Consider the following 19,858-nt stretch of genomic DNA (forward strand, 5'->3'; position numbering starts at 1 on the left):
TTTAGCCCCATGCCAGTTCTGCTGCTTTTTCATCCCTATCTGACCCCTGCGATACCTCGATACCCCTACCGACAGCGAGGCCAAGTTCGGGTACCCCCATCCTCATCATCTCCTCATCCCCAACCTGGCTTCCCCACTCCCCCTGGGGGGTCAGCAGAATATCACACCAGACAAAACCAAAACCCACTGCCACTCTCCTCCCCAGATTCCCCCCTGCCTTTCATTTCAGACCAGCCCCAGAAATCTTACTTCAGCTAGAGTGCCTTTCCCACGAATGTGTCCAGGCACCGAGCTGTGTGGTTCACAAGTTCTGATTGAATCTTGTGAGCGAGATCAAATCCTTTACAGAAAGGAAATAGGAACTTGCAGAGGTTAAATCACCCATCGGGTAGTTAATAGCAGAACTGGAACTTGTTGCTTCGATGGGCTAAGACAATAACTTCTCAAGCACAGACACCATGCCTATCCCTAAATAAGAAGGCTGTGAATTCCCCTTCCCACTACCCAACTAGGTCATAAAATTTCAGGCTCATTTTATCCCACACTGTTTATACAAAAGATAAGTCTGCAGGTACCTGTATTTGACAGCTCTCTACCCTGGTGCTCTTATTCCCACGACCCGGTGAGGTCTGTGGGAACGACCAGTTACTGGTGGCAGGAAAGGAGAGAAAGGGACAGGGGTTTTATTCTGTACATTACTTAGTCCCAAGATAAGCTCAGCCAAGAACTGGACTAGGGCTGGTTTGAGTTCACTCTGATCCAGATTTTCCCCAGAACTGGTCCAGAGCACAATTAGTTTCCAGGAAAGAATAACAAGAAGTGTTTGCCTCATTTTAGATGAAGAAAATAGAGGCTGGTTACACTTTTCTCTCTTTGGAACAACTTCAAAAATGCCAGCCATGGGTAGGCCAGAGGAAATTAAACTTGCATCTAAATCCTGCTTCAGGTTACCTTTATTCTTGACGCTCCAGTCCATCTCAAAGACAGTCCCAAGCCTCTCTGGAGCCCATGCCAGCCAGTGACTGTGCCATCCTGCTTCCTTTCCGGGTCTCTCCCCACTCCCAGGGGTCGGAGCAAAGCCACTGGGGCCAGGGGTCCTCTCTTTCCCCACCTACTCTCAGACCCTTCTCCACTGGGGCCCACTCGGGTCCCTGGCCACAAAGAGACAACCATTATCCCAAACACTGAAAAAAAAAAGTTTTAATAAATACAAAAATCTTCAATAATGACTCTGCTCAGCTCAGGGGCAGCAGGAGTGAAGTGGAGGGACCCTTGGTGCTGAGTGAGGATAAATTAAAAATCCCAACAAGCCAGTGATATTATGTACAGAAGGAAAGGGATTGGGCTTCCAAGGCAGAGGCCAGTGCTGGAGTGGACATGGCCTTGGTCTGCCCTGGCTGCCCCTCCCCCTTGTGGAGTTGTGGTTCCCAGAGGTAGTGGGGGAGGGAGAAGAGGCAGAAAAGAGGAGCCAAAGGCACTGGGCTCTGAGCAGGAGAAGGCAGGGTCCTCGGCGCCCTCCTTCCCCCGGCACAGGCCTCCTGGTCATGCGGCCTCCGGGCGGCTCCCTAGGAGGCCTGGGCTTCTTTCTCCAGCTCTGGAACTGCCCTGGTCTCCGAGGCTGCTGGAGACAGAAGGGAGTGAACTATGGAGGAGGAGAGAGACAAAATGAGGTGGCACGCAGAGCCCAGCAGAGTATCTCTGTTCTGGTCCCAGAAAGGTCAGTGTTTTCTAAGCAAGTCAGCACATACCAGTTGTGGAACCTTAATCTAGTAGCCTAATTCCTCTGAGCTTCAGAAATCTCATTTGTAAAGAAAAGATTACCAGTAACGAGTCCGCAAGGCTGCTGTGAGGGCGGAATGGAATGGCAGTCGTGAAGCACAGGGCACTGTTCCTGGCACAGAGCAGGCACCCCCTCCCCCCCTCACCTCCCACAGCCAGCCCACGGCCCTGCCCAGAGCCCCTCACTCACACCGCCGCGGCACGCAGTGGGGGCAGCAGGCACCCCCTCCCCCCCTCACCTCCCACAGCCAGCCCACGGCCCTGCCCAGAGCCCCTCACTTACACGGCCGCGGCACGCAGTGGGGGCAGCAGCGGCTCTCCTTCCCCGGACCGCAGGACAGTGGCAGTGAACAGTCATCCCGCTCACAGTGGGGCACCCCTGCCTGGTGCAGGACAGAGCAGATCCTGAGGGTCCCCAGAGGCACTGGGGCACAGCGGCCTTCATCCTCTTCAGGGAAGCCTGCCCCCAGGAGCCTGCCCTCCCTGGGAAGGCCCCCAGTGCCCACCCACTCCCCACTTACCCCACATCTGCAGGTGATACAGCTCATCTCCCCAAAGGGGGGCACTGAGGGGTGCCAGCTCTGGCTTTCTGGAAACCACTGCCCTGCAAAACGGCAGCCCCGGGGCCCATCAGCCTGCATGGGGTCCCCCAGTTGGGGGTGGGCCCCTGGCCCCACTGTTAGAAGAGAAAGAGAGAAGGAAGGCAGGAAGGGGTCAGCAGATATGAGCTCTGTGAGGACCACCCAGGTTTTACTGGTCTTTGAATCTCCAGCACCTAGCAGTTTCTGGCACTTAGTAAGTGATCAATTTGAATGATGGATGGGTAAGTGGGTGGATGGGTGGGTGGGTGGATGGATGGATGGGTGGGTGGGTGGGTGGGTGGATGGGTGGGTGGGTGGGTGGGTGGGTAGATGGATGGGTGGGTGGGTGGGTGGGTGGGTGGGTGGGTGGATGGATGGATGGATGGGTGGGTGGGTGGGTGGGTGGGTGGGTGGGTGGATGGATGGATGGATGGATGGATGGATGGATGGGTGGGTGGGTGGGTGGGTGGGTGGGTGGGTGGGTGGGTGGATGGATGGATGGATGGGTGGGTGGGTGGGTGGATGGATGGATGGATGGATGGATGGATGGATGGGTGGGTGGGTGGGTGGATGGATGGGGCAGGCACTGGAACCCATCATAGCCCACTAATACATGCACATCTTTCACTTTTCTTAGAACCCCGGCTTCAGAGTAGGCACAGAGTAGTGCACAGTAGACACTGAGTAAGCTGAGAAGTCCCTTCCATCCCCCTTCCCTACGCATCCCCTCACCCAGGACAAGGCAGTGAAGGACTCTCTCTGCCCCAAGAGGCCTCAGTGCCCAGCCTCTCACCTGGACATTGTTTGCAGCAGTCGGTGGGGTTGGCGCGAACAGGCTGGGCACAGGCCAGCCGGGGACACTGCACCTTCTCACAGTGCACTTCTCCAGTGGCCCCCTGTAGGGATCCACTGTGTGAGGGGGGCCAGGAAGGGGGGGAGCACACAAGCCTCCTGCTTCCTCCCTCTCCTTCCACATACCTCAAGTAATATTTCCATGGCCTTTTACTCAGGGTCCCTGGGCTGGGGCTTTCTATACCTGAACTAATCCTCACTGCAGCCCTGCAAGGTAGGGGCTATCACACCTGCTTATGGGAGAGGACAGTGAAGCTCAGAAAGGTACAGGAAGTGCCTGGGGTTACATGGAGCTAGTCAGCTGGCAGAGCCAGAATTCACACCAGGTCAGCCTCTGCCTTTTTCCTGCAGGAAGCCAAATCTCAAAGCCCAAAGGTCTTTTCTCGTATTATTTTGATCCTTGAGCCCTTCTCACCAAGGCTGGGCTTTCCTCTCCTGCAGAGCCCTCCCCATCTCTGCAGATCCAACCGGATTATAGCACTGGAGGAGACTGAGCAGCCATACCTTGCAGGTGCAGACGGCACACTTAATTAAGCCAAAAGGAGGCACGACAGGGTGCCACCGGGTACCCGCTGCCCGCCAGCTCCGGTCACCATCAAAATAGCAGCCTGGTGGGGGACAGTACCCAGCTGTTAATACTGAGTTCACTGGCTGGATCCAGAACCACGCTGAGTCTCAGGCCGAGCCCACACCTCGCACCCCAGGGCCAGTAACTCTAATGAAGCCTCTCAGGTGTCACTAGAACCGGTGTCCCTCAGCCTTCACTCACACCCATATATACTCTCACCCTCTTGTCTCCCTCCTGGTCCCCCCAACAGCTCCTCCTGGTTCCACCTGACCCCCGGTTCATACTCCGCCAGCTCACCCTCTCCAGGGTCCCTGCTCCTCAGCAGCCCTGGCAGGTCTCTGACATCTTGTTTCTCTGTGGAGCCAAAGAAAGAGTGAAGGCAGAGGCTGACCTCTCCTTCCAGAGGCTTCACCCCCCCTGGGTGGGCCCTCCATGACCCTCTGCACCCCTGTATGGCACCCACCAGGGCACACAGGGCAGCACTGGTCTGGCACCTGCACTGGGCTCAGGCAGCTGAGCGGCGGGCACACCACAGGGTCACAGATCACCGTGCGTCTCTGCAGGGAGAGGTGTGAGGTTGCCTGGAATCCTTGCCCTGGAAGCCAGGCCCCAATGCTCCCTTCCAGGGCCTCCTACCTGGCACGTGCAGAGTGAGCAGAGCGGGTCATAGTTAGGTGCCCAGCGAGCCCCATGGGGGCGCTGCTGCCCCTCGAAGAAGCAGGTGTTGGGGTCCCGGGCTCTCCAGGGCCCACCGGGTTTGACTGGCCCTGTGGCGTCAGGGCCCAGCACAGCAGGCAATGCGGGCAGGGCAGCTGCCACTGCATCGGGGGCCCCCAGCTTCTGTGCCCCCTCAGCCTCGGCCTCAGCCAGACGCAGGCCGCCGACCTCGCACTGGTTGGTGATGTGCACCTGGGAGGAGAGGTGGGCTGAGGCAGTGCCTGGGCTCCCCTTTGCGTCTCCACCAGCAGCGCCAGCCCACCGGGCGGGGATACTTCATCCCGAGTGCCCCTGCACCTCAGGGGGATGCTATTATCCACAGCAATTATTCTGGCTGCCAGGGACAGGGTGGTCTGCTGCCAGCCTTGTCATTTATGAACCTTGTATGGCTTCATCCTCCCAAGCAGCAAAAAATATGACACTAACACCCCCAGGACTTAGAGCAAGCAACACAGGCACACAGTGCCACCCCAACTCTGCCCTGTCCCCACTGCCCACACTGCCTACCTACCTGCCCTCGAAGCTCCCCTTGGGGACTCCCTTTGGTGATGATCAGCAGGGAGGCAGTGCCCTGTGCCAGGTGTCGCAGCAGCTCCGGCTCCAGGTCCTTCACCACACCCTGTGCCTGTGAGTAGACAGGACAAGAGATGGGAACAGGGCACTCTGGAGCTGAACCTACCGTTCCCAATTTGCAGATGAGAAAACTGAGATTTGGGAGGTTAAATTAAGGTCTCCGGGATAGCAAAGCCCATTAGCAATGGTATGGAGCTCAGCAGCCCAGTCTCTCTGACAGCAAGTATATTGCAACCCATCCCACTTCGGGGGACTTGGTCATCTCACCTACTCCTCCGAGGTCCAGGGCACTACATACTATCTGAGGGATCCCACCAGAGAAGGACACAGGAAAGAGAGCGAGTAATGAAAGGCTGGGTCAGATTCACAGCCAGGTCTGTCTGACTCCCAAGCTTATGCCAGCTTTGCCATACTGCAACCTGCTCTCTGCTTCACACATGCACACATGCACACACGCACACGCGCACGCACACACACAGCCCTTCATACTAAAAACTAAGTATTTTCTGAGCTGCGTCCCATCATCACATCCTTACCTCTAGGCCATAGAATCCCTTCAGCAGCCGCCGGGGCCCTGGCATCCCAGGGGGTCCGAGGAGGTGAGCAGTAACAGTGCCCTGTTCTGAGCCACCAAGCCCAGCCAGCAGCACTTCATAGTGCAGGTAACAGTGGGTGTCCAGGGAGAGCCAGGCATGCCCTGCTGCCTGGCTCTGCACAGGGGGCCGCACCAGGGCTCCTGCCAGGGGCACAGGCAGTGCTGGATCCAGATAGAGGAAAGGTAGTAGATAAGAAGGTGGCCTATAGCAGCCACTCAATCCCGGCATTCCCCCATGTCCCCCAGCACAGACTCCACAGCTACCAGACAGTGTCCACAGGCCAGGGCTGGGGGGAGCAGCAGTGTTAGACCCCTGCACCATGGCAACAGGGAGGGTCTCCTAGGAGGGCCATCCTTTACATCCCCCTCTACACATCTCCAGATGCAAACCTAGAGCTCAGGCAGAGAAAGACACACCAGGCTTTGGCCCTGTGGCACCATCCCTCACATGCTTGAGTCACTGATTGGAGGACAGCAAAGCGTAGGGAGACCCCGGGGGCACTCACTATCATGGTGGGCACTATGCCCACTGTAGGGCAGGGCAGCCACATGCCCCCGCAGCTCTCCATCTGGGAAGTCCTTGGTGGCCACATTCAAGAACAGCTCATTCTGCAGCAGCATATGAGCCCCACGGGCACCCAGCCCAGCACAGACACCTACAGCCTAGGAGACAGTGAAGGCCTAGCTGCAGCTTGCCGGTTCTCAGGTGAACCCCTCCTCAGCTATTATACAAGCCCAGGATTCGGACACCTTTCCATGTTTTTTGCCCCTACAACACCCAGACACACTTCCACAACCCAGTAACACTGAATAAGAACATCGCAGGCCCAAATTCAAGTCCCTTCTCTGCCACTTACTACCTATGCAATAAACTTGAGGAATCTCTGATCCTTCACTTCATCATCTCTAAGATGAGTACTATGAGAATCAAAAATAATGTAAGGAAGGCAACCAATGTATTACGTGGCACATAGAAAGGCTCAATAAGTGGCAGCCACGGCTGTCACAATTATTATATGATCTCCCTGTCTAACTCCTCTCACCTGACATGAGCTTGCTGAGGAAGAGGTCTTATCTCATTTCCTTTGTACTCTAGTCCCTGTCCTGAGTCTCCCTAAAAATGTGTCCAGTGGCCTGACCAGGTGGCGGCGCAGTGGATAGAGCGTCGGACTGGGATGCTGAAGACCCAGGTTCGAGACCGCGAGGTCGCCAGCTTGAGCGTCGGCTCATCTGGCTTGAGCAAAAAGCTCACCAGCTTGGACCCAAGGTCGCTGACTTGAGCAAGGGGCTACTTGGTCTGCTGTAGCTCTTTGGTCAAGGCACATATGAGAAAGCAATCAATGAACAACTAAGGTGTCACAACGAAAAATTGATGATTGATGCTTCTCACCTCTCTCCATTCCTGTGTGTCTGTCCCTATCTATCCCTCTCTCTGACTCTCTCTCTGTCCCTGAAATAAATAAATAAATACATACATAAAATGTGTCCAGTGAATCAATGCATCGATGAAAGAGCCTGTGAGTGAGTGAATCAGTCTGACCATCTCTGCTCATCCAACTTGGCATCCCCCTGCACTGTCAGCCATGGTACGTGGGCCCTGTGGCCTGGCTCTGCCTGCAGCACTCACCGTGTGCCCTCCCGGCTGGAGCCCAGCCATGTGGCACAGGACAGTACGCTGGTCCCTCCGCTGAGGCTTGGTCTCTAGCGTCATGGCCACCACCTCACTGCCTGTACCTACAACTTGCACCTGGTGGGCAGAGTTGAGAAGGGCAAATCAGAGTGGCAGAGAAGGCCTAAGGCCTGAACTACTGCAAGCCAAAGCTCCACCCCACCCTACTGGCTTCTTGCAGCCCGGACTCTTACCTGGTAGATTAGGGAGCCGTTTCCAAGCAGTGTAAGGCTGGCTGAACCGGCCGCACCCGTCTGAACTGGGATCAGGGCATCAGCCCCACAAAGGACACTTTGCAGGACTACAGAGGGTCAAAACAAGTGAAGGCAGGCTGGTCCTATGGCCATTCATACCCTCAGTCCCCAGGATCCTTCCCACACCCACCCTGGCCCTGGTCCTGGCACTTGTCTGTGCTTCTCAGTTGTGTGTGCCCAGGGTGCCAGCCTCCACCTGGCCTCACCATCGCAGCTCTGCCTGGCAGCGATGTGTCCGCTGATGAGCAGCCCGGGCCCGCCTGCCCTCTCCAGGGCTATGTGTAGCTCCCCCAGCACCAGCCAGTCCATCTCCTGGGCCGTCAGGTTGGGCAGCACCTCAGCGAAGCCTGACTCCTAGGAACAGAGAAGGGTACGGTGGATGCAGTGTGAGGCCAGAGCAGGTGACAGCAAAAGCCAGACCTCCACTCACCTGGACTGAGGCATTGGCCTGGACCTCTCGCAAGAGCTGCCCCTGGTGTAGAATCTGGAGCTTCAAAGGGACCTGGTCTGGTCCTGCAATGGTCGTGCATGTAGACATCTTTGAAAGCAAGGGGTGGGGACACGGGCTCTCCCTACTCTCCTCAGACACTCTCCCATATCCCTCTTACCCCCACTCCTGGATTCCAGCAGCCCACGGAACAGCAGCAAAAAATGCAAGGAGTCCTCTGTGTCGCTAAGAGTGAGTAGGGCGATGCCCCCTACGCCCTGCTGCGGGGTGTCATCCAGGGTCAGGATGGCACTGAAGGTCTCTGGAGGAGGAGGTACCAGGAGAGCCCATCAAAAAGTCCCCTTCTCAGCCCACTCCATTCTGGGGACAGAGAAGACAGAATTTCACGCCCAGGATCTGTTTACCCCCCTCACCTGCAGCCAGGGCCCGGTGCTGGATGAGAGGCCCCCAGACCTCCCCTGAAGGATGAGCGGATGTCACAAGTGCCACATGTAGCTGTTCTGCCCGAAGGAGCCGCAGGGACAACCGAGGCACTGCTCGCCACACCCCACAGACCTGGAGCGGAGAGACAAGGAGACCCCACTAAGACAGTATGTGGGACGAGCCAGCTAAGAGGCCTGGCTCTGGTGAAGAAGGAATATGGGAAGAAGTCCCCAGGCCCTCCTAGGAAGCTTATGAAGGAACCCTAGATCCAGATGCGGGGGCCCAAATCCTGGCTCCACCACTTACTAGCTTTATGACCTTAAGCAAATCACATTCTGCTACTGAGCCTCAATCCCCTCATCCGCAAAAAGGGCATGTAATACCAGTGCCGTCCTCCCACTAAACTGTTGTGTGGGCCAAAGGAGGCAATGCAGAGCACACCCACAGCACAGCGCCCAAACTGGATAAACACTCATATATGGCATCGTCTCACCAAGCCATCTTGGCTAGGGGCCGCAGGGTGTTCGAACAGGACGCTGCCAGTGGGGTCTGAGAAGCGGATTCGCATCGGCCGGTCCAGCCTGGGAACGAGAGTCCAGGTGAGCTCGGACTCGAGCCTGGGCCAGAAGCAGCCCCTCCAACCACCCCTTCCGCCCCACCCCCCACGCCCGGGGTGCCCAGCCCAGACCTCCTCCCCCTGCCCCTTCCTCACTGCCGGTAGGAGACGGAGAAGCGCAGGCTAGAGCGCAACAGCATCACTCGAGCCCTTGCCACGGCCTGCGACCTCGGTCCTGTCAGCAGCGCCACGAAGTCTGTGAGCGGAGGAAGATGTCCCTAGTATCTCCAACCGCAGTGGCAGCCGCGCTAAAACCGCGATCCCAGGCCCGGCCAGATGCCCGCCTACCAGTGTGGCCATCTCCACGCGCCCGGTCCTCCGTGCCCAGGTCCCCGCGGTCGCTGTAGCTCCGGTGCTCGGGGTCTCGCGGATACTCGAAGGCCAGGCCCGCGGACTGCCTCTCGGGACCGCTGCGCTCTGAGCCGGGGGTGGGGACACGGGCTTCAGCTGGGCGCCCGAGGGCCGGCGGCCGCTCCACCGCTCTGTCCGCCGCACCCGCCCCGCGCGCAGGGCTCCGGACCGAGCGCCGCAGCCCGGCCGCCCTGCCCGCGCCACGGAACGGGCCTCACCCTGGGGACAGGTCTGGCAGCAGTGTCCGGGCAGCTGGCGCGGCTGTCCACAAGCCAGTGTGGGGCACTCGGGTTTAATGTTCTTGCAACTGACCTTCCCCGGACCCCTCGCGCGGCGACCCCACTGAGGCTGCTCGCGGAAGAGACAGGAAAACTGAGTGAGTGTAAAACGCCATCCCTAAGACCCCATTAGGAGGAGGCGGCGAGTCAGACGCCCAGGCAAGTGTCCCGCGGAGGCAGACCTCTGCTCCTTACAGACTGCGGGGCCCTAGACAAGCTACTTAGCGCCTGGACCTTGCGATCCCTCCCTGGAAAATGGGGTGATGGCAGCACCTATCTAGGAGCTGCACTCGGAGCTACCGAGAGGCTGACTAAGCGGAGCTGGCACAGAGCCCGACACACAGGGGCGATCAATAACAGTCAACACCTGAGCCTTGAAGGGGCGCTTCCTCCCACTCCTCCGCCAGGAAAACATCCCGGACATCTTTCCTCTCAGCAGCGCCGAGTCCACCCCGACCTCCCAAGACCCCAGCTGTCCCCGACTCGCGAGGGGCCGGGCCAGGGCGGCTGGGTGCACTCACCGTCTCGCAGGCGCACAGCACGCAGCGCATCACCCCGAAGGGCTCCCCCAGGTCCGGGTGCCACGTCTCGTCCAGGGCATAGACCTTCCCCCCGAAGGAGCAGCCTGTGGGGACGGGCTTGGCTGGCAGCCGCTGTCCCGCTCCCGCCGCGCGCCCGCCCCGGGCACTGCCCGCGGGCCCCGGGCACCGCGCACCTCGCGGCCCCCGCCCGCCCCCCAGGCCACCCGCCGCGCCGAGCCACCTGCGCCCGCGCCCCCTCCCAGCGGGCACCGACTTGCCCCAAGTCGGACTCCCCTCCGCACCTCCCAGGGGCGCCCACCTACCTGCCGCTCCCCGAACGGGCAGCGGCTCCTTCTCGGGCCGGATGGGCAGCGCTGGGGCCTCGGGGCCGGCGCCGCGGGCCGGCCGGGGGCCGAGCAACAGCAGTCCGAGGAGCAGCAGAGGGGCCGGCGGCGCAGGGAGGCTCGGCATGACGCGGACCGGACAGCTGGGGAGGCGGGAGGGAGGAGGGCGCGCGGGAGGGCGGAGGGAGGAGGAGGGCCGGGCCGGGGGCGGTGCGGCGGGAGGGGGCCGGGGCCAGGGCCCGGGCAGTGCGAGGGGCTCGCCGGGCAGCCGCGGAGTCAGCGCCGGGCGAGGCGGGCGGAGCGGCCGGCAGGAGCGCAGGCGGGCGGGCGCTGACCCGGGCCGTGCGCGGCTCTAGTGCCCTGGGCGCTGGCTCTGGCCCGTTTTATGTCGCGCGCTCCGCGCCCCAGCCGGGGGCCTCCTCCTCAGCAAACGGGGCGGCGGCGGCGGTGGCTCGGCGAGGGGCCGGGCTGAGCCCGGGGGGTCCGGCCCAGCAGCCGCGGCCCGGATCGCGAGTGGGGGAGGGGAGGGAGGGGCTGGGACCGGGCAGGGGAGGAGGGAGGGGCTGAAGGGGAAGAGGGAGCAGAGTGGGTAGTGGGAGGGGAGGGACCAGGGGGCGCAAAGAGGGGAGGAGAGGCAGGTCTAGAGCCCCCCTCCGCCCCAGCTGTTGGCGTCCACAGGATGGCTGGACCAGGCAGGAGGTGCGTGTCCGGCCCAGGATGAGAGCCCCGGGCCAGGGAGGGGCAAAGGGTAGGCCTGAGGCCTGGGCCGGCCACCGGCTCCGATTCGGCTCCTGCGGAAGGATGAAGACTTGTCTTAAAGGATAACAGCGTGCTGGAAAGGCTCATCAACTGATCTCCCCCTGACTCTGGGCTCACAGCACCTCTCAACCCGTATCACCCACTTTCACTGCCTCGCCTGTGTTCCGGACTCTTCCCCGAGGTCTCTCCTCGTTCTACTGTGCACCAGGACAGGAACTTAGCCAGAAATAGACTGTGTCATTTCTGTCTGGTGACAGTGTTTCCCTTCCTGCTGTTTAACCTGTTCTCAGGCCCATCCAACTACCATGTCCCCAGCCTGACATGTTTTCTCACCCTTTTCCTTCACCGAGGGGCCCCTCAGCCTCTCTACTCCACCTCAACTGTCTTAGTTTCCTGGTCATGACTGCTTCCCTGTCCCCTCCCATCCTCACACCATCACAGCCATCCCAGAACCTTCCTTCCTAATCTTGGGAGTCATCTCATCTGGCTGAAATGGAGAATTCTGGGATCTGGGCCATACTTCTTAGCAGACAGCCCCATCCTGGGGAGGTGGAGCAGGAGAGAGCCTGAGGAAGAACTTGCGGGTTCGGGGGGTGATGGGAACAAGGTCAGGCCAGGAGGCTCTGAGACAGGCTGTGGGGAGACTGGGATTGAGGGGGAAAGCAAAAGAACTAGAGCCAGAGACAAAGGAAGAGAGAGGACCAAGCCAGCAGGAGGTATTTGCAGGGGGTGGGGAGTGGGGGCTTCAGCAGCTATCTTTCCTAAGACAGGGACCTGGTTATATGTCTGGTCACATGTGGAATGGTAGAAGATGGAAGAGGGAGAAAGACAGGCAAGCAAAGGAGGACAGAGGCAGAGATAGTGGGTTTAGCTGTCTGAACCAATGGGCCCCAGCAGAGGAGCACTTGGGCCCAGCACACACACTCCTCACTGCGCAGTCCTTCCAAACTGTCCAAACCCTTTCCTCATAACATGGACCATTCTCTAATACAGGCAAAACCCACATTCCCACTCCAAAAAGAGGGTATAAGACACGACCCGCTAGGCGCTGTAGGATAGGAAAGCAAGGGCCCTACAGGATCGCAACAGGAGGTGTGGTACCCAGGGAGAGGAAATTTAGCAAGCTAGAAATTGGAAACAAAAATGTCTGGCTAGATATCTCCTGGGAAAAAAAAAAATTCCCCTTCCATCTCCTCTCCCGCCAGGTACCAGGTTTCCCATTTCCTAGGAAGAGACAGATCCTCCAGGTGGAGGAGCTGGGCTCCACTAATGAACCATGGCCCAGGCAGGGGCTCTAGGTCCAGAGAGGGTGGGAGGAGAAGGCGTCACTTCCGGGGCCCTTGCCAGTGTCTAGTGGCTCCCTGCTCTCTGATTGGGCAGAAGCGGACCCAGGCAGGCGTATGACCCCACTGCCGTGAAGGGGCTATGCCCCAACGCCACATACTTTCCTACCCATCTGCTCCCCAGAGTGCTACCTGCTCTACACGTGGGTCCTGGAGCCCTCTTCCACCTGGTGAGTGGCAAGCAGAGTTTGGAGTTAAGTGACTGTGGGAAAAACAGAAAAGAGGAATTGGGCTGTCAGCTGGGGGAGGGGCAGGTAAACTGGAACCTACAGGCACTGACCTTTGTCAAGAAGAGTATGGCCTTCCCAGAATGGGAGGAGTAGGACAGAGCAGGGGTAGGGGGTGGGGTGCTGGGTTCTGAGAGACTGACCACAGACTTGGTGGAATACAGCACAGTCCTGGCTGGCTGACACTGAGGAAAGGGGACATGGGTTCAGCGAGAAAATGAGAAAGAAGGTATATCAGGACTTAGGAAACACAGCCCCAAGACGGACACAGCTTCAATAGCCATTCATATCCAGTCATTCCTCGTTAGCTTAAGGTTCTGAATCCAGGGGCTGGGAAGCTGAGTCGGACAAGCCAGGACACAAGGAGAGGGTGATGGGAGGAGGGCTCGTGCATGTTGACAGACCTACAGGAAATCCCAATATTGAATCAGGTGCAGGCCTCTTTGCACAACTTGTGAAAGAAGGAGGAAGCCATGTGGGGGGCCCTCTGAAGGAACCGGAAGGGGTCTGAAGAGGGGGCAGGGAGGAAGGTGAGGGTAGTGAAACAGACCCGGTGGGCAGCCAAGGCAAGGTGTGCCATGGAAGGTGGGCATCGCCTCTCAGTAGGTATCCATTCCTGGACAACTTGCCTCAAGAAGGCTCAGAAACATTAGTCTGTCTCTCTGCCTTGGAAAATCCAGTATTTCAGAACTTGGAGTGCAAAGAAAAACTCCCAAGAGGCGTTATGTGTGGGGGCAAAAAGAAAAAAAAAGGGAGAGGTTAATTTCTCCCACACCACCTTCTCTTAATCTTTCAATCACCGACCTCTAGTAGTCCGGCTTTTTTTGCTTTGTTTTGTTTTGTTTTGCCTAATTCCACTCCTCAACTCCATTCCCCAAGTTATCCTTCAATACGTTGTACATGTTTGCTAGTTCCTCATCCTGGCCCTATACCCATTTCCCCTTCTCTTCTCCAGGCTTGTGCCCCAATACTTTCATTCTCTATCCCCATTCTAGGTTTTCTCCAAGCAAAGAGCCAAGGTTGCTCAGAACTTGAGGCCAATTAAGATGTGTATGTGTGTACATATCCTGTCCTGCTGCTCTCAGCTGGGGGCAGGGGCACCATATCAGATTCACTGAGAAACCCTGACACCATACGCTGAGGTGTCTGAGAAGACACCATACGCTACAATCACAAGAAAACATGGGAGCGCTCAGAGGTTTAGCAGTTCTAGGCTGCTCAGCATCACAAGCCCTCCCAGCAGCTGTTCCCCCAACCAGAGTCTCTTCCTTAAAACTTGAATAAGTATTCATTATTCCTGTCACTTGCAGGATAGATTCCAGACTCTCTTCCTCCCTTGGCCCACCTGTGCCGTGCCCCACCCCACTCTGCCCAGAAATATAAGAGCCCAAGCCGCCTCCATGGCCCCAGGAAGGATTCAGGGGAGAGGCCCCATACAGGGAGCCACTCTAACCAGACAGCCAGGCCGGAATGGAGCTGACTGGTAAGAACACACTTGAGGGGCTGAGGACCAAATCAGAATGGGGGTGGGGGGTAAGGAGATGTGCTACAGTGTGGGGAGGTAACCCAGTTTCCCAGGAATAAGGAAATCTTATTCTGGGAGATCTTATTCTGGGAATAAGGAGATCTGCCATCTCTGAGTGGCAGATTCCCTGGATTTCAGGTCTGGGTCCTAAATGGGAATTCCTGACCCTCACCTTCCTTATCCACCCCTTTCAACCTCACCTCTCCTCATCTAAGAACTGCTCCTCATGGTCATGCTTCTCCTGACTGCAAGACTAACTTGGTCCAACCCAGCTCCTCCTGCCTGTGACCCACGACTCCTAAATAAACTGCTGCGTGATTCCCATGTCCTTCACAGCAGACTGGTGAGAATCCCCAAGCACTGCCCCCTTTATCCATTTAACTGGCAAAATACCCTCACTCCCATCACTTCCTGTCACTCCCTGATCCAATTATTCTTCTTCCAATATTGTCTTTGATCACCACTACTTGACAAGGATTAAGATTTGCAAACTCTCCTTTAAAAGCTCTAGTCTGGATATATTACTCACGAAAGCCCATCCTGGCCACTGGGTCACCATGTCCCCACTCTGTTTCAGCTTCCTTCTCTCCTCCTCCCTACCAATCTTTTTTAACAGAGCCAGTGCCCAGACATTAACCCTTTGTCCTCACCTATCCTGCTGCCTGCTGTGGACTTTAGCCTGGGAAAATGGAAAACCCAGACGGTAAGAGAGCCATCCCTCCCCATGGTTTCTCCCAGTCCTGTCTTCATCCCTTTCCTACTGCTTCCCATGGATTCTTCAAAATTCCTGAGCTCCCTGAAAACATCTCACCTTCAGCTTGGCCACTCTAACCCTATCTACATTCTGCTATGATAATATCCTCTGGACAAGATGATGGCTTACAGTTCCAATATGCTAAATAGATTCAAAACTCAACACCATGTAAAGCTGCATAGGAGTCTCTCATGGGCCATGCCTTCGACTTATTCCCATTCAAGTTTCTTAAGTTGACATAAAAGACATAAGGCTGATCTGTCATCTACAGATGACACAAAGCTGGGAACCACAGCAAAAATAATGAAAGACAGAATCAAGATTCAAATCACTGAAAGGTGAGGTTCAAAACTTGGTAATTTACCAGAGATACATAAAGAAATTCTACATGTGTAAAGTAATTGAGTAAAGTTCTATTCCAGCTTTCAGACCACAATGCCCCTGCTTCCCTCATATAAACTTCTAGCCCTAGATTTTTTAAAAATTTTTATTTATTTGTTTATTCATTTGAGAGATGAGAGAGAAGGAGAAGGGGGGGAGGAACAGGGAGCACTAACTGTCATGTGCCTTGACCAGGCAAGCCAGGGTTTTGAACTGGCGACCTCAGCATTCCAGGTTGAAACTTTATCCACTGCGTCACCGCAGGTCAGGGCCTTCTAACCCGAGATTTTACTATGAAACAGATCTGAGAGGCTTGAGTGGACCGCAAGCTTCACATTTAACAACATTATTGAAGCAGCTGTTTAAAAAGCTAGCAATTATGGACAGCTTTAGATGTTTAGCACCAACAATGTGGAAATACTCCTATAAAATTCTTAGTAGACTACACTTAAAAATACTTGACTGAATACTAGACATCCTCCTCTAGACACATGCTAATTTATTCAGAGGGACCTATTAAAATAGCATGTGTTCAAGAGGAAGCATTATAAACAGTAAGAGGTTAGAAAACATGTTATGAGGAATGGTTTAAAAAAAGAAAACAGCCTGTCAAATTAGGTTGGAGGAAGTGGCTGTCTTGTGGTATATAGCACGAAGTGTTTTAGTCTGAGACTCAGAACCCTACTGGGAGGAAGCACTTGTAGCAGGTTAACTCTTCTACCCTCAAAATCCCTGGAACCCCATTCTCCCCTCAGATCTTCCAGGGGGACGGGGCTATGGAAGGGTAGGTCCTAGGGAGCCCTTGTAGTTTCGGCTCTGCTAGTTATCAACAAGCCCCTGCCCTTTATCTTTATGCTGTTTATTGTGGTCTCATCTCTACATTAATTAAAAAAGAATCACATGATGCAAAGATTTTGTAGCAGAAAGATGTATAGCCCAAGAACCAAGAGGTAAAAGCAGATTTCAGATTTCAGTATAATAATGTAAGAAAAAAAGAAAAGAGCTTTTCTGACTTTTTCTGACTGAAATTAAGTGTAAGACCAGGCTGGCTTACCGGACACTGGAGTTATTCAAGCAGAGGCTGATGACCAATTGTCGGGAGACTGTGAAGGAATTCCTGTGCTGGGTGGGCCCTTGGTCCTGTCCAATTCTCGGCTTCTATGATTCATCCTGCTGGCTGCTCCTCCAGGCTCCCCGCCCGCCAGCAGCATGCCCTTTGAAGCAGCACACTTCTCTCTTCCATCTCTTTCCCAGGAGCAGATCAAGGCACAGGACGTTCTGGGAGCGACGACCCTTCTGCTGGAGGGAGTGATGGCAGCACGGGGACAACTAGGACCCACTTGCCTCTCATCCCTACTGGGACAGCTTTCTGGACAGGTCCGCCTCCTCCTTGGGGCCCTGCAGGGCCTCCTTGGAACCCAGGTAAATCCCCAGTCAAGGGAACTATAGAAAGTGTCCTTTTCTGACTCAGTCTCCTTAGGAGACCTGAGGGAAGAGGAATTCTAGGCATCTTGAGGTAGAAGAGATGACCTAGCAAGGAATGCTCTGTCCCAGCCATAAGGTCTGGGTGCTGGTACCCTATCTTCTCACGTAGACAAGGGAGGCATGATATCTGGCCCAGGTCTCTGGCCTCAGGCCCATCCTCTGCCCTCAGCTTCCTCCACAGGGCAGGACCACAGCTCACAAAGATCCCACTGCCATCTTCCTGAGCTTCCAACACCTGCTCCGAGGAAAGGTGCGTTTCCTGCTGCATGTCATAGGGCCCACTCTCTGTGCCAAGCGGGCCCTGCCCACCACAACTGTCCCACGCAGTACCTCTCTATTCCACACACTGAGCAAGCTTCCAAACAGGACTTCCGGATGGTTGGAGACAAACTCCAGTGTCTCAGCCAAAACTACTGGCTCTGGACTTCCGAAGAGGCTGCAGGGATTCAGAGCCAAGATCTTTGGTCTGCTGAACCAAACCTCCAGGTCCCTAGACCAAATCCCTGGACTCCTGAACAGGACACACAGACCTTTAAATGGAACTCATGGACTCTTTCCTGGACCCTCACCCAGGGTCCCGGGAGCCCTGAGAATTTCTCCAGGGACTTCGGACACAGGCTCCCTGCCATTCAACCTGCATCCTGGGTATTCTCCTTCCCTAACCCCTCCGCCCACTGGACAGCACACACTCTTCTCTCCTTCACCCGCCTGGCCCAGCCCCACGGTCCAGCTCCAGCTCCCGCTCCCTCTTCCTGACCCTTCTGCTATCACGCCTAACCCTCCCAGTCCTCTTCCAGTTGCAGCCCACCCTCATTTCCAGAACCTGTCTCAGGGAGAGTAAGGTGCTGGCACTGCCATCATCAGCACTGTCTCCCACGTGTGACTCTCCGACCCAGAGGTACGGCCCTGGGGGACGAATGCACCACCTGCACCCGGCTTCCCGACCCAGAGGCACAGCCCTGGGGGACGAATGCACCTGCACGGACTTCCTGCTTTCATCTGCAACCCAGAGCGCTGAACCAAGAGCCCTGGTAAAGGCGGATACACAGGAAAGAAAAGGGGACCATTTTTAACTGTTTAAAACGCCAGAAGCTATTTTTTTAAGCTATCAATAATATTCACAAGAGCATCTAGTTATCTTTGGTCTATTTTCTGCACAAATTTATAACTTACAAATTCTTTCTAGGCTTTTTTCATATGATAATTCCTCAAAGGCCTGGACTGGCCTGGCCTCTGAACAGAGGTAGAGACTAATCTTATGTCAGAAAACTTTAAAACGAGCTTTGGTTTTCTACTCAGAACTAAGGTTAGTCTCTTGACTTCCTTCACCATCATTCTCAATGGGACTCTGATCTCCTTTTCTTAGGAGATCCTTACTCTTGAGAAATAAATGAGAAGTTGTCTCCCAGAAAGACTTTCCCTACATTATAGACAAAACTGTATAAATAAGAACAAATGAGCCTGACCAGGCGGTGGCGCAGTGGATAGAGCGTCGGACTGGGATGCAGAGGAGCCGAGTTCGAGACCCTGAGGTTGCCAGCTTGAGCGCGGGCTCATCTGGTTTGAGGAAAAGCTCACCAGCTTGAACCCAAGGTCACTGGCTTAAGCAAGGGGTTACTCGGTCTGCTGAAGGCCCACGGTCAAGGCACATATGAGAAATCAATCAATGAACAACTAAGGTATTGCAATGCACAATGAAAAACTAATGATTGATGTTTCTCATCTCTCTCCGTTCCTGTCTGTCTGTCCCTGTCTATCCCTCTCTCTGACTCACTCTCTGTCTCTGTAAAAAATAAATTAAAAAAAAAAAAAGAACAAATGAAAGTACCCAAAAGCTAACTGGAAAGAAAAAGATGTTCTTCTCAGGGGGCAATAGTTCTACCCCTCCCCCCCCCAAATAAAAGGGAAATTAAGGAAAGCTAACAGGAAGCCTAGGAGTGCCTCACACCTCAGGTAAGACTGTGCAGACATTTCAGTCTAGACCAGAACTGGATGTGACAGCTGAGCAAACAGCGAGAGCTTCAGCCACTCAGCAGGAAGCGTCACCAGGCTTGGGGTCCTGCCTCCCTCCTGTGGAGGCCGGGGGGAAGTGCAGGAAGTAGCAGGAGTCAGTCTCCTGGGGCTCACACAGCAGGAAAGACAAGTACAACTCAAGTAAAAGTTGAAGGCTCATTTCCCCATTCCCAGAAGTGAATAGTCTCTAAAAAGCGACCTTGTGTGACCACCATAAACTCTGTTAGGGGATCTCTAGGAAAGAAGTCAGGCTTCTGGGGCTTTGCCAATAAATGCCATCTTAGTGCTTTGGAAGAGGTTTATATTACCCCAAACAAAAACTCCACTGCAAAGGTCACTTACCTCCAAAGGCTCCTGTAGAGAAAACTAATGGAGGTCTTCCCTCTCCCCTCCTCACAGAAAGGAAAGGGAAGGCTCCCACATAGGTAGAGGAGCCAGTACCCGAGTTCCAAACACTGCTGCAAATACCCTAGGATCACTAAAGGCATTCTAAAACAGAATGAAAGTCACTGTACCAGGAATCTTATGTCCATTACCTTTTTTAAGGCTCACATGATTCTTTAAGGTAAGTATTATCATCCATATTTTATAGATGAAAAAACCAAGGCTCAGAGAAGCCAGACAAGTTCCCAAAGGTTTCACAGCCTGTGAGCAGGAAAAGAAGAAACACCCCAGGCTGACTTAGTCTGAAGCCCATACTCTCTCTGGTGCGGTCCTCTGCCCAATGTATTATTCAATGATTCTACTTATTGGAGAAATTTTCCAAGGGAGTAAATATATCAACAGTTAAAAGAGTTCTGAG

At 55.3% G+C, this 19,858-nt stretch overlaps 2 protein-coding genes across 11 annotated transcripts; one reads left to right on the forward strand and one right to left on the reverse strand.

Annotated features, from left to right (window-relative positions):
* Positions 1 to 1,223: 1,223 nt before the first annotated feature.
* CHRD (chordin) lies at positions 1,224 to 10,729 on the reverse strand. Of its 4 annotated transcripts, none has more exons than XM_066241412.1 (23): positions 10,549 to 10,729; positions 10,226 to 10,329; positions 9,645 to 9,774; positions 9,364 to 9,492; positions 9,172 to 9,271; positions 8,953 to 9,040; positions 8,450 to 8,591; positions 8,197 to 8,337; positions 8,019 to 8,101; positions 7,795 to 7,942; positions 7,529 to 7,635; positions 7,293 to 7,412; positions 6,172 to 6,328; positions 5,607 to 5,827; positions 5,009 to 5,122; positions 4,417 to 4,689; positions 4,244 to 4,337; positions 4,078 to 4,134; positions 3,717 to 3,820; positions 3,154 to 3,256; positions 2,301 to 2,455; positions 2,063 to 2,162; positions 1,224 to 1,618 (listed from the first exon to the last, which is right to left on the reverse strand). In XM_066241412.1, exons 1-23 carry the CDS (start codon positions 10,694 to 10,696, stop codon positions 1,566 to 1,568), a joined length of 2,871 nt encoding a protein of 956 aa, XP_066097509.1. In that variant the 5' UTR covers positions 10,697 to 10,729; the 3' UTR covers positions 1,224 to 1,565. The 4 variants fall into 4 exon arrangements, with proteins under 4 accessions (XP_066097509.1, XP_066097508.1, XP_066097507.1 ...); XM_066241411.1 differs by having other exon boundaries at positions 1,224 to 1,621; XM_066241410.1 differs by having other exon boundaries at positions 1,224 to 1,642.
* Positions 10,730 to 11,093: 364 nt separating this feature from the next.
* On the forward strand, positions 11,094 to 18,366 carry THPO (thrombopoietin). Of its 7 annotated transcripts, none has more exons than XM_066241663.1 (7): positions 11,094 to 11,268; positions 12,796 to 12,841; positions 14,209 to 14,381; positions 14,639 to 14,766; positions 15,040 to 15,126; positions 16,813 to 16,980; positions 17,213 to 18,366. In XM_066241663.1, the coding sequence occupies exons 3-7, from the start codon at positions 14,369 to 14,371 to the stop codon at positions 17,882 to 17,884; spliced, it is 1,068 nt and encodes a 355-aa protein (XP_066097760.1). In that variant the 5' UTR covers positions 11,094 to 11,268; positions 12,796 to 12,841; positions 14,209 to 14,368; the 3' UTR covers positions 17,885 to 18,366. The 7 variants fall into 7 exon arrangements, with proteins under 7 accessions (XP_066097760.1, XP_066097765.1, XP_066097763.1 ...); XM_066241666.1 differs by lacking the exon at positions 11,094 to 11,268 and having other exon boundaries at positions 11,998 to 12,841; positions 17,225 to 17,293; positions 17,410 to 18,366; XM_066241665.1 differs by lacking the exon at positions 11,094 to 11,268 and having other exon boundaries at positions 12,000 to 12,841; positions 17,213 to 17,293; positions 17,410 to 18,366.
* The last annotated feature ends 1,492 nt before the right edge of the window (positions 18,367 to 19,858 follow it).

The sequence above is a fragment of the Saccopteryx bilineata genome, chromosome 8, assembly GCF_036850765.1.
Source record: "Saccopteryx bilineata isolate mSacBil1 chromosome 8, mSacBil1_pri_phased_curated, whole genome shotgun sequence".
Lineage (NCBI taxonomy): Eukaryota > Metazoa > Chordata > Mammalia > Chiroptera > Emballonuridae > Saccopteryx > Saccopteryx bilineata.

Excerpts from the sequence above, each read along its gene's own strand:
- THPO (XM_066241663.1), top strand. Across the intron at positions 14,767-15,039 it reads ATGTCCTTCACAGCAGACTG|AGCCAGTGCCCAGACATTAA; the intron begins GTGAGAATCCCC and ends CTTTTTTAACAG. Across the intron at positions 16,981-17,212 it reads AGGGCCTCCTTGGAACCCAG|CTTCCTCCACAGGGCAGGAC; the intron begins GTAAATCCCCAG and ends CTCTGCCCTCAG.
- CHRD (XM_066241410.1), bottom strand. The coding sequence starts at position 10,696 with ATGCCGAGCCTCCCTGCGCCGCCGGCCCCTCTGCTGCTCCTCGGACTG. Across the intron at positions 8,592-8,952 it reads CCCCTAGCCAAGATGGCTTG|GTCTGTGGGGTGTGGCGAGC; the intron begins GTGAGACGATGC and ends TCTCCGCTCCAG. Across the intron at positions 6,329-7,292 it reads TCCAGCCGGGAGGGCACACG|GCTGTAGGTGTCTGTGCTGG; the intron begins GTGAGTGCTGCA and ends ACTGTCTCCTAG.